General features: G+C 39.2%; 1 protein-coding gene across 2 annotated transcripts in view; it reads left to right on the top strand.

The window, feature by feature from the left end:
* The window catches only part of tnr (tenascin R (restrictin, janusin)), a 203806-nt gene that overhangs the window by 138602 nt on the left and 47808 nt on the right, over window positions 1–17396 (top strand). For both annotated transcript variants that reach the window (XM_028593565.1, XM_028593566.1), the window contains 11 exons: window positions 1556–1675; window positions 1821–1964; window positions 3150–3265; window positions 7846–7996; window positions 11139–11317; window positions 11630–11720; window positions 12236–12318; window positions 13396–13498; window positions 14267–14356; window positions 16132–16265; window positions 16436–16565. In XM_028593565.1, the coding sequence (XP_028449366.1) occupies window positions 1556–1675; window positions 1821–1964; window positions 3150–3265; window positions 7846–7996; window positions 11139–11317; window positions 11630–11720; window positions 12236–12318; window positions 13396–13498; window positions 14267–14356; window positions 16132–16265; window positions 16436–16565 (1341 nt within the window). The remainder of the gene's footprint in view (window positions 1–1555; window positions 1676–1820; window positions 1965–3149; window positions 3266–7845; window positions 7997–11138; window positions 11318–11629; window positions 11721–12235; window positions 12319–13395; window positions 13499–14266; window positions 14357–16131; window positions 16266–16435; window positions 16566–17396) is intronic.

Below are 17396 nucleotides of genomic sequence, written 5' to 3'. Positions count from 1 at the left end.
TCTCAGTGCCCATTTGGGAGTTTGCCCTTCCCTTTCTATTAGAGTTAATGTCTTTACTTTCAAGCAGCTCGTCTGTTCAGCCTCCTTGCATGACCTCATTCAATCACTCTTCTTCTACTCCGTGGATTATTGCTCCTTCGTTTGATATGTTATTCACTTCATATACGTGACAAAGCTGAGTCTAATTAATTAAAAAAAATCCAGCTAAGGGAATGCTGCAGGATTTGTCGCCACTGTTTCGAAATGAGCAAGCTACTGTGCAGCATGCGCCCATCTGTCGAGTGTGTGAGAATGGAGCTGAAACGGCTACTAGAGTGTCCAAAGGTTCCCCCGAGGAGGACTCAGTGCTGTGTTGTAGAGTCCTGTATCACAGGATGTAGAGATGATGAGGGGGTGAGAGGTTGTTTATCAAACTATCACACTCAGTTTACTCCTCTCTCTGTCTCTTTTTTTTTTTCTGTTTCATCCTCATTCTCTCCTATTTAAACTGCCTTTTTATGTTAGTCGTTTACTCTCTGAGGCACATCTTGACGTCTGTGAATCTGTCTCGTCGTTTCTCCAACTCAAACTGTTTGTACCTTCTGTCTTGTCCTCTTCTCCTTTATGTCCTTCACCTATCCTCCCCCCTTCCCCCCTCCTCCTTGTTATTTTTGGCAGTGGCAGCTCTTGTTTATGCCTCCGCATTTATATTCAACACCACCTCTCAGGCTTATGGCTTGACGGTCTCCAATTCAGCCCGAGTGAATGACAGTGTACTGTATCTCGCTCTGATGTAAACACTCAGCTTCTTGTTGCCACAAGCACCGGCTTCTTTCACTGTCTGGAACGCACATACATAATGCTGTCTATCATTTTAAAGATTACAGATGCAAAGACCGTTTTTACTAAGCGAGATAATGGCAAATGTAGCGATGTGCTGTGCATTGGCAATAGTGGTAATTACTTTTCAAACCTGTGATTCACAGGAGTTGTACCACTGGCAGTTACTGTATGTCCCAAACCATGCAGCCATGGTTTAGCTTTTGCAGTATAAAATGTTCAGGAAAGATGTCCCTACACTGAAATTGTCCCGCCTACACTGAAATTATGAATCATGGGTGTGTAAAACCTTGCCATATACAATAAAATAAATTAGCAAGTCCATTTTTGCAGTTTTCCCACTAAGGTGTTTTAGTAAATGACCATATCGCAAACATCCTGTATAAATTGGCAGATACGTTTTTTTAAGCAGCCGGCATACACACTCCCCCACCCATCCAGACCACTCGAGCGCGTGCGTGCGGCGTATAAAGCGTGTGTTTTTGTTGCTGGAGGGAAGCTGGGAGACAGCGTAAGAAAGAAAGTGCCAAAATATCGAGATATGTATTGTGTATCGCGATATAGCCTAAAAATATTGCAATATTATTTATAGGCCATATCTCGCCCGGCTCTACTTGTGACACTACCAAGTTACTCTAAAGGTGATATAGTGGTTACATTTCATAATTATCATTGTTATCAACATAAAATAGCAATTGTGTAAACATAATTTGTTGTTTTTTCTTTGTCTCAACAGTGGCACCGGCCATGAACGTGAAGATACGAGGCGTGACTGATAACACTGTTGACGTGGAGTGGGAGGGGTCAGTTGTGATGACAGATTTCTTAGTGACCTACACACCAAGCAGCCCTGGAGGTACGTACAGACCTATGCTGGCCTTTCGAGGCAAGAAAGGTCGTAATTGAAGTTTCAGTGGATTCAGAATGTCTTGAAAGCATTCTTCTAGAAGCTTCTAAAAAATATATATATATATATATCTTTTTACCTGTCTTTCTGTCAGGTGTGCAACTTGAGATAAGGATTCCAGGCAATACCACCACCTGCACTATCTCGGGCCTGGAGGCAGGCATGGAGTACAACATCAACGTGTTCGCTGTCATTAACAACAGCATCAGCGTCCCCGCCAGCATTACTGTTTCGACCTGTAAGTGCAGCCCCGCGGGTCGTTTTGACAAAATGTTCTCATGCTTGCTTCATGGCCAACAGAATATAAATGTAATACCTCACATCAGTATCTCATAAAATGTTGTCTATCTCATTCAGTGCTGTACATGCATTCTCACATGGACACAGTGGATGCACGCACCCCCTGTCTCTCACCTTTCTTTTTTTTGTAAACCTCCCCAAGATACTTTTCAGTGTCAACAGAGTGAGAATACCACTTGCTCCTCTGTGCCAACTGGTTATGATTCCTACCTGTAACACCTGCTTAGTGTCACTCACACTCAAATACACACACACACACACACACACACACACACACACACACATGAACGCCTTCTGAATGTGTACCTCCTGGCTGGTGTTAATGCCAGATCATCAGATCTAACAGAGAAACATACTAGCTGCCTCCATGCTTATTAGGGGTATGCAAACTCACCGAACCCCTGCATAAGTAATAGCATATTTTCAGTGGAAAACAGAATATTGTACATATTGTATTGTACATCAGCTGGCTACATACTGTGTGTTGCCATTAGTTCAGTCTTGGCTGGTACAATAATCCCTCATGTCACAGATAAGTAACTTTAATTTCAGTGATAGCAGAGTTTGGAGTTAATTTAGGGCAATTAAGTTTGATGTAACCATTTTTCATATAAGATATGATTTGTTGGGTTGCCTTTGCTAAACTTAATTGCGAAATGTAGTATTTGATTATCTGAAAAGATTTATGAGGACACGTCTGCCTGTGAAAAAAGTCATTTTAGCATTTTTGCCAAATTAAAGTATGAGTCATCTGTTCTAACCAAAGGAATTGAGGGGGGGGGGGGTAATATAACTATCATCAGTACTGTCAAAAGCATTGCATATATAGGCAGAAAAAAAACTGATTGTTGATCAAAAAGAAATATTTTAAGTATGTTTCAAAAAACAACACATTTTGATCAAAACCCGAAAAGGCACCAAATAATTAACAATCTAAATATTTAGTGCAGCATCAAGGTGATGGAAACAAAGAAAATAAATAAAAACAGAGAGAACAGAATAGAAAAACAAATGTAAAAGCGAAAGGTTCAGCAGTGGAGACCTTCAGCATGAGATGGAGTAGTGATTTATTGGCTGTGTGGGTCACTGAAGAAAAATAATACGTCTCTGGCTACCCCTCCAGATCTCTCCAATCCAGATGGTTTAGTCTTCAAATCTATCACAGAGACGTCGGTGGAGGTCCAGTGGTTACCCTTCTACTATTCCTTCGATGGATGGGAGATCAGCTTCATCCCCAAGGTAAAGTAAAGCTGTGTGAACACTCAGTGTATGTGGCCGCTGTCAGTCCCAATGTAAGACTACAGCACTATAGCATGCTGAAAGACAAGTGTCCTTGTGTGTAAGACGAACAGAAGGAAAAAAGGCCGACTTTTTTTGCTTGTGATGAATCATCAGCAAATGACAGACTTGCCAAATCTCCCACACATACAAACAGCAGTCTTTTTTTATTTATTTTGTTGTCCGAACAAAATATTCTTGATTGAAAAGAATTATTTTCAAATCTCACTAATTCCAGTCTCTAAATGACTTTAAATGTCTGTGTAGAAACAGTAGGACAAATAACTGGATGGATTTAGGTTTTCTTGGGGGTTTTGCTCAACTTGAAGTCCATACCAAATTAGACAAGCGGATTGTCTTAAGCTTATTGGCTATTAGGTGGATGAGCCATTAAACCCTTTTTCCAGAATAACCCTTTCTAAAACCATAGCAAGGCCAGGTTCAAAGCCATAAAGCAAAAACCTTTCTTTTTCTAATTCCTGCTGTAAACTCAGGTACTCTCTGCACTCTAATCTCATGCTCTCTCACAGTAATTGGTTTTCTCTGTTAAGGTGTTCTCAGGGGGAGATGTCCTTTGGCCCGGCCTCAAATCTGATGTTAAGATGCTTTTTTTGTTGTTTATTTCGAGCCGTTTTAAGGGAAGAACATTTTTTTGAATGGAAAAAGCAGTAGGGTTCCTAATTTCATTGTATTGCTTTTAGCCTTCCTCTCTCTTTCTACCCAATCTTCATTTTCTCTATTCATCTAGCACTTTCCATCCCTCCTCCCTTTCCTCCTAATCTCTTGTTTCTACTTTCCATCCAACACCTCTTGGTCAGAATCTCCAGCCCTTTTCCTCTCTAACCCCGAAGTTACCCTCCATCCCTTTCTTTCTCCTTCACCTCTCTCTTCCTCTCCACCCCTTTCTGTAAGTGTTCCTCCCTCTACCTTTCCTCGCTCCCCCCCTCCCCCCGCGCTCCATCCACGGGGGAAATCATATTATGTGTTGGCAGTCCCGCCCCCCTGTGGATTTAATCCAGCAATGGGGATTGTGAATTTTGACAATCTCGTAATGGAAGTAGGCATGAAAGCTTTGGCCTATGCGAACAAACACAGAACTCACTACTCTGTGAAAAGGAAACAGAGAGAGAGAGAGAGAGAGAGAGAGAGAGAGAGAGGCAGGGCGAGATTTGAGACCTGCCATTAACACTGTTAGAAACAGCTACACTATATATCTGACACTCCAATAAAAATATCATACATACCTACCATGCCATCTAATATGTTATATTTTTGGCTTTTTTGTAATAAATCGATAAAGCTGTAAAGCAGTCACTCAATCAATACTGCTGCCAGTAGAACTGTACTGGTGTTATATTAGTTCCAATAGTATTACAGTCATATATGGGCATAAGAAGTATTTTTAGTTATCAGTATTGATTGATTTAATTGATGTGACTTTTTCAAGGACACCAGAGCTGTTTCAGTTTCCTGGAAGCTTCCTTTTAAATTCCTTTTTGTTTTTATTGTTGGATAAGCTGCTATAGTTTTTTTTTCTAAATTAAATTCACACACACAGAAACACACACATGACCATGCATAACGATTAGGGTTTCCCTGAATCTCAACATTGTGATTCATGTTGAATAGTCAAGCAAAGGGTCAAAGCGTACACATGACGAGGCTGTGCAAATCTGCAGTATTCTCTTTATATAAAGCATTTGTTCACATTATGTCTACATGAACTTGAAATTATGTCAAATCATGCTTATAACACTGTTCAGATGCACTTTGTGACCATCACTCCTGGGAAGAAGAAACAGTGCCAGGCAATGACTAAAAATCTATCTTTATTGCTCATTTGAGCCTCTGAAGCTGCATCTTGAAGAAATCAGCATTATATATAATATGTAATATGATTAGGTAAACTTTTTTGTCCCAGTGTGAAATTTGCCTTGGACATTACAATGCAGTATAAAACCACAGCAAAAAACAGTAAAAAAAAAAAAAATATATATATATATATATATATATATATATATATATATAACAGTGATAACCGACAAGAAGACAACAGCATATACATACATTAATCTAGGTGGATTTAAGAGTTTTAATGGACAGGGGGACAAGGACACTGAGGTGCCTGCTTAGGGGATGCCTGTACCGTCTGCCTGCGGGGAGGAGCTGATACTCGAGGTGGAGAAGGATGAGTTGGATCAGAGAGGATTTTTTGCGCCTGTCTGATGATGGTTTGTTGAAAAATAGCCTAAAGACTGGAATGTTGATGGACTCCCATGATCTTCATGGCTGTCTGTATAAGTCGGGTGATCTGGGCCTTTGACTGTACTGTCAAGTTACGTGTCCAACTGTGGGCCTACCTCAGTCTGCAGCCTGCTCACCATAATTCCTTCCATGCATTTTATCACCACATAAGTCAAAGCAACCGGTCTGAAATCAACAGGCGTGATGACTGACTTTTTCCCCATTGCTGGTACAATGTTAGAGTCTGCAGACCTCTGGTAGATGGGGCACCAGGCAGGTGTTAATTATATAATCTGGTTCAGTGGCCTTGTTAACAGTGACATTTTTAATCAAAACAGTGTCCAGATTACAAAGTGTCTGCTGCCACTCTAGTACAAAGGAAGTGAATTTAATTGAAAAATGTAATTTAAAATATTCAGCATTGTATTTTTTCCAGAAAGAAATTCCCTGTTTCTCTCGATAATCCACAGACCTTACTAACAGTTTTCATTGGAACTATACTGAAGAAATAATCTGTATGAAATATCTCTGAGATCCCAGTATTGTCTATTTAAATGAAATATGAAATATTTCAGGAGAAGTCATTGCATGAAAAAAGTTTAATTTCACAAATTGTCACACACAATAATTGTATTTTTTAATTTTAGAATCTCTCTGGTATCCTTGCCTTTTTTCTCATTCTCTGTTTGGCAATCTGCTTATCATAGTGTTTGCAGAGAATGGGTACATGTTTATCCCTGTATATCTTTGAGCAATGTGTACTGTAATTTGCTTTCAGCGTGCGGGTGCTTGGCCAAAAATAAAATGGAAACATTTGGGCTTTCTTACTTTTACAACATTAATGTTCACAAAAGAACTGATTTAAAAAATCTGATGTTTGATTCTATTTTGCAGTAAAGTTATGAAGATATTAATCATTGCTGCAATACATTTCAAATCTAATTTGCAGTAAAGTTATGAAGATATTAATCATTGCTGCAATACATTTCAAATCTAATATTACTATATTGCTTTTCATTAATAGTACTAGGTTTATTGATATACATATAATTGCATGCTGACGAACCTGAAAAACTAAATTGCCCTAATAAGTCACCAAGAAGCATAAATGGGCAATCTAACAGATAAAAAAAGGATTAGTATTAAATTAAGGTAATAAAAATACTTCCACAAGGACAAAAAAAACGTCTTCAGTCTTTCCTCATCTAAGCGACCTTGTCAGCAGAGAGAATGATGACTATTACAAGCAAACTGACACCGGAGATGGGAGTGGACATACTGTTATGGTGATTCATTCTGTATAATTTCGCATTTAACAGTGCTATTATTGAGATTAAGGACCAATTGTTATTGGAACATTACCGCTGTGTGTTACTGCCCACTCTAGTAATTTAGCTGAGGTGATTAAATGGATTGCATCTCTAATTACAGTTTTGATTCAGGAAAGTAGCAAGCTGTTATATGTTTTAATATGAGCCTTCATAGCGCAGGCTTTTGGGAATCTTGGAACAGCAGTAGGTATAACATCTGTCTGTCGGCAGGAAGTGAATGTGCAACACTGGCTCTCTGAGAACAGCTGGGACTAGCAGGGGCTCCATATGGATGAGTGACAGGCGTTTGGAGTGCTGCCTCTGCAGAATATGGCCTGAGAAATATCACTCTAGCATACAGTACATACGCCACACACTTTGGGAATTTAAGGCGCTAAATCATCCACAAATGTACAAATCAGTCAAAATAAATAACTCAGTTCAGAAAATGTACAGCATAGAATTTAACTGCATGAGTCATTTATGTCCACACCAAGAACGATAACTATAACCGTAAGTATAACTATAACGATGTGAGCATCCACACTGCTGAAAAATAACATTCTGCAATGGCGTCAAGCATCCACTGCACGCTCCAGCTGATAATAATACGTAATACAGCAGCCTTTGCAACGTAAGATTACAGGAATGTCTGTAGTAATATCCTATTTGTGAATTCAGTTATGTTTTATGAACCAAAAAAGTCTGCCGCCGGTCCATGGGGCGCCGACACTGCTGCCTTTTCCAGTTGTGATGTGGACTCCGCCATCCACTTGAGTTAGAACTATATATTTATAGTTATCGTCATAGTTATCGTCATAGTTATTGTCGTTGGTGTGGACGGCCCTTTACTGGTGGGGATAGTCTTTTATCTGCCAGATCCCTTGTATCTCCACTGAGAGAAGAAGTTAAAGCCACACAGTAGCTGGCATTTACTCAAAATATGCAGTTTTTGCTATTCATCTCATACCTTCTGTATTTTCCCAGGACAATGATGGAGGGATGACTGCACAGCTGCCCAGCACCATCACTTACTTTTTGCAGACTGGTTTGAGACCAGGGGAGGAGTATACCATTAACCTGGTGGCGCTCCGAGACCAGGGTCGAAGCCAGCCGGTCACTGCCACTGTCACAACATGTATGTATAAATGTACTGTAAACTATAAAGATAAACCTAGACATGATAAAATAAAATTCACCTCTCTGTCAGATTAAAGGAAGTTTGTGAATTAGAATTCTTCCTATTTTCATACAAATGAAGCTTGTATGCTGAGACAGAACTATAATGTCCTATGTATTACGGTTATGCCATTGCCAAAATATATCATTAATGTCCCTAAAATCCTATTTTCTTGCTCAGCTTTTTACTTTTTTTTTTACATTTCTGCCAAAGCGTGAAACTTTTTTTGCTATTTCACTTGACATATTTCTGTATTAGTGTTTTTGTCTGTTGTCTTCTCACTGGTTCTAAGTGGGTGTTCAGTTTGAGAAAGGTGAAAATGTGTCACTGTCAATCAAACCTGACCAACCAATGTTTGGCAATTTTGCTTGATAAAAGGCTTAAATGATGAAATGAGTGTTACAACTGTCAGCACTTCAATTTTCTGTCAATCAGTCAAAAGCAAATCAACCTTTCATTTTAGTAACAAATGTTGCATAGTATTCCCTGCACACAAACACACACACACACACACACACACACACACACACACACACACACAAACAAAGCTCAGTACCCTGGCATAAGTAGCGAGTGTCATCTTGACGTATTTGTTGGTCTGCCACCATTTATGTCCCTGATGTAAACCTCCCTGAGGTATTGCCCCCACTCCTCACCCAGCTGACGCTATTACTAGACAGCTGTAATAGATCCAATTCAAACATCGTCCATAACAATTCAAACTCTGATGTGTGCAGTCAAAACACCATCAGTTTCCTGTCAATTCTTTGTTCATTTCGTGGTATGTAATTAAGTATCGATTAATAATTCATGGCACCCTGTCATTAATTTTTCACGGCGGCCCACTGCAGGACACCTTATTGGATAAAGAAAGAGGGAAAGACAAATTTAAAGTTATTCAATTATTTATAACAAAGATTTATCCTTCCTCTGAGACGAGTGAGCGTTATAAGGAGTGGGAGGAAAACCAGAGGGAGAGGACAGCTGATGTGGGAACGGGTTCTCAGCAACTGTCTTCCACAGAATGTCTTCTAGGATGAGACCCATGGGGCCAATTTCTTATACAGCAACGATCGGGGTGGACCGGTAATATGTCAAGCCTGAGTCTGAGACTTATTTACATCTCAAAAGCTTCAATAAAAAGACTTAAGTATGGTCCAGTGTCGCTCAGTGTGTGAAATATGTTGTTTCCCCTGGGGCCACCAATAGAGAATAATTGTGTTTTCACAGCATAGTATGGTGCTTTAAATTTAAAATGTCTTGTGCTATTTGGGTTGCTTCATCAGCATTAAATTATGTTGTCCCCTTTTTTCAAACTTATTTGGATAATTCAAAATCAAATGTGTTATCAGAAACTGTGCATAAATGTCATTTGCTATTTAAGTTTTAGCATAAATGAGCTCCATTTAACTGCAGTAGAAATCATCAAGAAAAGTGCTGAAGCAACAACCCTGTAGTTGAACATGGTGTTTGTTATGGCCAGTCCGTGACTAGCTCAGAAGTCCAATAACAAAGCACCACTCCGGTTCACATTGGGCACCTCTCCGAGGATCACCACCTTATCATGGTGGAGGGCTTAATGTGTCCCTGTGATCCTGGATCTGTGCTGTTCTGAAATGGGTTTTCCTCATCACGGGTAATGTGTTTTCAGGTCTTCACACCAAATAAGTGTTGTTATCCAGCAGTCAACATGGAAGGACCTTAATCACGGCTTGTTTTACACCTCGCACAGATAAAGCCTATTGTCTCAGCATGTTTCAGGTCTGATAAGCTTTACATGCTTGGCTGTCAGAGCTTTTTTTCTGATAACTAATCCAGATCTATCACTGCATAAGCTTGGGCAGTATTAACATGAACTACCTGTTCATATTTCATATTCATCCTTTCATTAGACATATTCCATTTTAGCTTTCCTATTCATACTAAAGTGTGTCTGAACCAAAAGTTGGCACCAAATGTTTAGGAATGATTAGGAATCTTGTTTACTTATTATTTTGATTTTCTTCAATTTAACCAAACGTTAAATATAAGCTCTTGTACAGCTGCTTGTGGTTAGACGTGGTTAGTGGTTAGAAAAAGAAGTTTCTTTTGTTGAAAGAAGAATGGTATTTTGTAGACAAACAAACAGTATTTGAATTTGATTGATCGAGCAGTTCATCTACAAAAAAGAAGAAAGAATTGGTTTTGATAATCAATTTATCGTTTAAGTATTGTTTCAGCATGCCAAACATTCTCAGCTTCTAGGGTGGGAAGAGTTGCTGCTTTTTTATTTACTTTCAGTGATTCCCTGGAAATCCAATGGGTCACAACATAAATCTGGATTTACAAGATGGAATTGAAAACTTTATGTTCTTGTAAAATATCAGACTACTACTACTTCTGGCCTCAAAAATGTATTTAAATGAGACAGTCTCAGAAGATTAGATGTCAAAACGTGTAACTTGTAGACTTTTGACTCACGGTGAGGGGTCACACGTAACCACTGCTTAAGTTTAAGGGGTCAGAAGCCAAAACGATCAGGAAATCTGTATGTACTGTAGCATATGTTATTTAATCATACTGTAGCACGTTATTTAATATGTTATTTAATCACTGTTTAAGCACTTCTGTTTAGACACTAACTACATTGCATTGCTATGTACTTGTGACATGTGCAATGACAATACATTTTAATCTAATCTAAACACTCCCTTATGCGACAATAAACTGAATATCTTGGGGCATGTTAGTTGGACAAAACAAACGTTTTGTTGCAAAAATGCAATGACATCACTTTGGGCTTCAGGAAATTGTCACAGGTATTTTTCATAATTTCCTTAAGTTTTATTGACCAAATAATAAATAGAGAAACACATCAGAATATTCTCAAAATAAAAATAATTGTAAGTTGCATCTCTCCTAAGGGCAAGTTATCAAAATAAGTTGCATTTTGGTATCCAACCAAAAATAAGGTGTTAAATTGAGTACAAAAATCAAGTCAAACAATACCTACAGTGGACCAAGTCAAAAAGTGCAGCAATAGATGGCAAGGTGGACAAAACGACCACACACAGCGACAGGACACTCAATAATTCTTCTCCTTTTGTTCTTTGTTTTTCAGTGATCGATGGCCCCACTCAGCTGATTGTGCGGGACGTGTCAGACACCGTAGCGTTTGTGGAGTGGACACCACCAAAAGCAAAGATTGATCAGATCGTGTTACGTTACGGCCTGGTGGGAGGAGAGGGTCCACGGACCACCTTCCGCCTCCAGCCCACACTCAGCCAGTACTCCCTGCAGGTGAGTTGTGTGTGTGTGTGTGTGTGTGTGTGTGTGTGTGTGTGTGTGTGTGTGTGTGTGTGTGTGTGTGTGTGTGCGTTTGCGTGCAGATCTTATCATACAGACACATTATGTGGACTCACCTACTATCTGGGGACAGAAAAAGACAGTCCTGTGTGTATGCATGACACGCTTGTCATGCTTGTTAAATTATCTAATCGCAGAGTCGGCCATCTGTGTCTGGAGATTAAACCAAAACAGACAAAAAAAATCCATGCAAAGAGATTAAACAGACTAAACTGTCCTTGTGTTGTTGTTGTTTTTGTTTCACAGGTTTTGCGTCCTGGCTCGCGTTACCAGGTGTCTGTGAGTGGAGTGAGAAAAGGAAATGAAAGCGGATCCATTTCCACTGAATTTACTACCGGTGAGGTCTGACAGCAAGCAGATGTGGTGATAGTAGTGTGTTTGATTCTGTGCCTGACTCTGAGGATAGATCAGTTGATGACATCCAGTATGGCCTAATGTAAAGCAAACTGTTTATCTATATTGAACATCTAATTCAAGGGAATTATTACTCTCAAAAAAAAGTAAAAGAGTACATTATTTGTGAAACAACTGTAGAACTTCATCAAAATGACATTACTTTCAGCTATATTGAAGGTAAACGGTATGCATATGATGTCAGAGTAGCTATTTCAAATGAAATAAAATCTTGCTAGAATTGGTAACAATATATCATTTATTACAAATAAACATGTGTAGCTGCTGACGTTGATGTACAGTAAATTATACCATCATTCAAAACAGCTAAAGTAATTAACAGTTGGACACTAACTATATCTGTTTCTGATGATGTTTAAACCACTGATGTTTGCTTTTCACAATCCTGCGAATTGGTCTCAGTTTCCCCAACATTGTCAGCTTTATCGTTCTTCTCAGAGATCGATGCCCCCAAGAACCTGCGGCTTTTGTCCAAGACCTCCACCACCCTGGAGCTTGAATGGGAAAACAGTGAGGCTGAGGTAATTAGTCAATTAATCAATTTTAGTTACTTTGCAGATCAAGATTTTACTTACAAAAACTATAAAGGGCATAACATATGATGCAATATGTAATAGATCAAACCACACAAGATAATATAAACTATAGCTCCACAGCTCCCTGTACAGATCCACCAATCAGGGCCAGGGAGGGTGTTTCACTGTGTGTCAATCACTGCTAATGCACACGCATTCATTCTCCATTGTGGGGGGAGGGGCTTAGGAGACCGTTTTGGGCTTTAGCAGAAAAGGGGGAGGGACATAGAAGTTGTTGATGTTAAAATTTTTTGGCTAAGTCCTGGATCTTTCCATTCCTACCTAGAGCACCTTTTACATGCTGGTATACGATTATCCTTCTGTGAAAACCTTTGTCTCTTGTGTTTTATCATTTATATAATTGTTTATTTTTTAAATAAATGAAGTGGACTATCCTGAAATACTTCATAGCTTCTACTGGATCTCTGCACAACCTTTAGGTGCCCCTTATATCTCTGAGTACATAACAATTATGTTATTTTTAAAAACAACAACTAATTTGTCCTTAATCCCCGGACCTTCTCCACCCTGCCTTGACCCTTCCTGCGTACATATGCTAAAGTGGATTTTTATTCCTCCCATTTTTCTAAACTCTAGTTGTATTAAGCACTTTATCATCACACACAGGTGGGTCTGCATTTTGTCAGCTTGGTAAATGCCAATACCGGAAATGTAGTGAACACATTTACTGAGTTCAAGTAGTCAAGTTTTACTCTGAATGACAATGTAGTAAATCATGTTGTTTCACTCAGTGGTGACTGACTACACAACCAGACATATGAAGCTGGTCTGTCTTGATGCCTGTAAGCACAAATGTATTCATCCTCATGATTCTGCAGAGTGTTGGCAGAGAGACAAATATCATACTGGGCTAATGCCAAATGAATTTCTTCTATGAACCACTTTAAAGCAACTTTCGCTGTTCATGAAAGCCTTGTATTTCCTTCATTTTGTTAAAGCAATACACAAATGTTTCCTTCAGTTTAGTGTTGTAAATGTTTAAATATATATGTTTAAATTTAGGTGGAGGGCTACCAGGTGGTGTACAGCACTTTAGCAGGAGACCAGTATGATAAAGTCATTGTTCCACGCAATGAGGGAGCCACCACTAAGACCTCCCTCACAGGTAAGTGAGAAGTGATTTCATTTCAAGTCATTTTTTATTGAAGTATTTATTGTACTGTATCATCACATCTTTAGTTCTTTTGTTGTTGCTCTGTGCAGTGTTTTTCCTCATGCCCTCAGTTTTAGCGCAGTGCATCTAATGTGTGGTGAAGAAGCTGGGAAGTGCCTGTGTGTTTAACATGGCAGGATTATCTCCAGAGCTAACACCTGGCTGACGGGGCTACTGATTGAATCTGTAGAAATGCTTGTAGTCCTGCGGGCGTATTGAAAGGCTGTCAGTAACAAGGGGTCAGCTGGGATGTTTATTTTTCTGAAAGGCCACAGTGCTGGAAAGGGCACGGCCGGCATAAGAATAGAGGCGAAAGGTCCTTGTGTTATTCTGCTGGGCCATTGCAATCGATGATGCCTCTAACCTCAGTCCTTCTCTGTCACTCTCATTTTCTCTCTAATAATCTCTGTCACTCTCTCGCTCATTTGCATTCCTCATCATCGTATTTCTTTAGCTTGAGAAATCCACTGTGGACATTCTGAATTGATTCGAAACTGATCAATTATGCAAGTTTTTTTTTCTTTCAGAAATCACACTAATGTACATGTACATTTTTGGGGACCCCCATCACCGATGTAGAGCTAATTTGGCCGTTATGAAAAACTCCATCTAATTGACATGCATGTGGGAAGGAGAGTGCGAAACAAGTCTGTGTGATGTTTTGTCTTGCTATATTGCCTGTTAAATTAGTTACATTCCCTCTCTGTCTTTGCGCCTCAGACCTGCTGCCAGGCACAGAGTACGGCATCGGCATTTCTGCCATGAAAGGTAGCAACCAGAGTACACCAGCAACAATGAACGCCAGGACGGGTGAGTGAATTACTGTTTATACTCCACTGATGCATGTAAGACACACTAAGTGAATCACAGCAGCATTGTACTAGAAGTCCTGGCTTCACAGCAGGCTGGTTGGCATGGTTTGTTTTTATACATGTGATCCTCAGTTTGTGCTATGTGGAACAGTGCTTCTGTTCCAACCATTACAAATCAGATTTGTGCAAGACTTGTGCTATTTTAGGGAGATGTTTTATATTGTCACCTTGGTTCAAAGTTCCCATTAAAACATTTTAAAGCTGTCATAATGCATACCATTTATGGCTTTTTATTGTATTTTGAGGTGTTTTGGCAGAAAGACAAAAAAGATCCCATTAAACCTTCTGCTTGAAATGTAAGTGCACAGAGGTGCTTCGCTAATCTTTCCCATCACTTTACTGTCAAGCACATCTTTCCTCCAGTTGCAATCATTTTAATGGCTGAAGGTATTTTGCACTTTGCTAAATTATGCCTCCATTTGCTTTTCGAACAAGCACTTTCTATCCCACTGTTTTGTGCACTCTCTATGAACTTTAAAAATGCGCTACAGCTATCACATCTTTCTCAAATAGCTTTAAATAATGTGACAACAACTCCTGTCTGCCGGGTACACAGCTGTGCTCATGTTACTATAAGAGTGAGTTGCTGAAAGCCTAATTTCCAGTAATAGTGTTCAGTTTTACGCTCCCCAATAACATATATTTGACAAGATGCTCTAGAAACATTTAGGGTTGCAGTTGAGGAGTTCATGAGAATTAAGCATTGATAATCCAGTGGACAAGGTGGGTCATTGCTGCAGGAAAGAAAAGTAAGAACAAAAAGAATACAAAAAGATGAAATACAGAATATGGGGTCATTATGTTAATACAGATGTCCTGGAACACTGACTATTACATGTTAATTAGCAATGGTCCTGTTTTTGATGTCAGCACGTCACCAAAGAAGAGGATATACAGTAGATAAGAATACAGAAGAAATTATTTTTCTGCTAAAATGTTGTTGCACAATGTTGGAGCAGATCTCTGCAATTTCACATGTATGACATGCAACAACTGCCCATATCTGGAAGCTTTTTGATAGATAAATATTGTATTGTTTTGTTTTAGTTTTTTTGAGCATTCTGGTCAAAGGGAGGCTTGCAATGGTGAGCGGCTGCATGAAATTAATGCTTTGTCTACAGTAGAAGAGGGGACTAAGTGTGAAATACTTTTTTGGAATACTTTACTATTTTTTTCTCTTTTTTGTGCAGAATACAACAGCATGAACAGATAATATCCTAGAACATAACATGAGGTTATAACTTTAGTGGAGTCAACAGAGACATTTTGTATTTCTTACTTTCTGTAGTGATAATTTTTTGGGATAGTCCAACCAAAAGGAGGGTAAAATACATTTTAAATGTAAATAATAAATAAATTAAGGCATAATTTGAATTGCAAAAATGTCTTTTAAAAATCAATTTTTCTCCAAATGTCTGGCATTTCGACTCAGGTGTTTTATAGTCAATTTGAAAATGTAGACATAAAGAAACGTGGATGTAAAATCATAATTCACACACTTGAAAGGGTCTTGAGTGACACAGGTGTACGTAGAAAAAAACATACCAATACCAATAAGGTAAATATCAAAGGGGTAATGTCCCGTGCACTACGCTATGTCTACGCTTGACTCAAGTCATGGGACATTTGTCATGGATGAGTAGTAAGGTCCCTGAAATATCATAATATCTTAAATTATCATCAGTAACTAAAATCTTGTTTCCTCTGTATTAGGTCTGGATGTGCCCATGGATCTAACTGTGACGGCTTCTACAGACAACACCATCTCTCTGGTGTGGGGCGTGGTGCAGGGCCCCATCGACCATTACAAGATCACCTACACATCCTCCTCTGGCGTCGCTACTGAGGTAAAGAAAGGACAGATAAACACTGACTGGATAACCGATACAAATAATGACCATGGCATATAAATTACCATGCAGGTGAATACTGTACACAGAAGTCCCTATGCTCTGTCTTATAAGGACCAACAGGAAATCCCAATGAATTTGTGCTTAACTGTGTGTTCATTTTCCAGCTGACGGTGCCTAAAGATGTAACCACCACCACTCTGATGGACCTTGAGCCTGGGACTGAGTACACCATCACTGTGGCAGCGAGAAGAGGAAGGCAACAGAGCAATGCAGCTACCATAGATGCCTTCACAGGTAGAGAGAATAGTCACATTTTATATACTCTTAACGGGTAAACAGTGTTATTCTTGTACAGCATAATTGTCTCGCTTGTCTTTTTTAATCGCTGCAGTCGGATATAAAAACTTTTGCAGAGTTTTAAGGTTGCAGTATAGCATCAGTTTAATCCACTCAATTATCAGACAGAGCTATGATAAACTCACTCTAGAGTGTGTTTTTGTCTGCTTAGATAAAGACATGAAAGATCAGCCTATTACTGCACAAAGCTAGAGAAGAGTTTCACCAACAATGGCAGCAGGGAAGGTGAGGCAGGCTAAAAGAAAATGCAGGACCTTAAAAGACTTTGAAGAAGCAATTATCCACATCAGCCAATGAGCTTGTTACAAGTGTTCCATAATTGCCTCTCTGTTTTGCATCCAAATGTATTTGTCTTCTGATTTCTTTTCGACACCACATTCTCTCAGTTTTGCTGTCACTCTCTTTCTCAGCTCGATGTCTCCTCTTTCTCTGAGAATTTCAATCATAACAAAGTTCTCTTTTTTTCAGACTTGTGTGTATTTGTCCAACTATATGTGGGATTGCCTGTCAATCTACCCACCGCTGTTGGTTCTTTGTTATTTTTTACAGAAAGCTTGATGTGATTTTCAGTTGCACAAAGGGTGGTGTCAGATTGATGGGCATGCACATACCTGCTGACAGATTTGTTCTTTCTTTTCTTTACCTCTGTCGTCATCATCATCATCATCATCATCATCATCATCATCATCTCTTTGCTTTTTCACTGTGACCGCCGTGACAGTTGTCATCATCATAACTTTGTCTTTTGTTATCTGTGGCTTTTTTAAG

The sequence above is a fragment of the Perca flavescens genome, chromosome 12 (assembly GCF_004354835.1).
Source record: "Perca flavescens isolate YP-PL-M2 chromosome 12, PFLA_1.0, whole genome shotgun sequence".
In the NCBI taxonomy this organism is placed as follows: domain Eukaryota; kingdom Metazoa; phylum Chordata; class Actinopteri; order Perciformes; family Percidae; genus Perca; species Perca flavescens.
The sequence above is the reverse complement of the archived record's forward strand: the minus strand, read 5'-3'. Positions and strand labels throughout refer to the sequence as shown.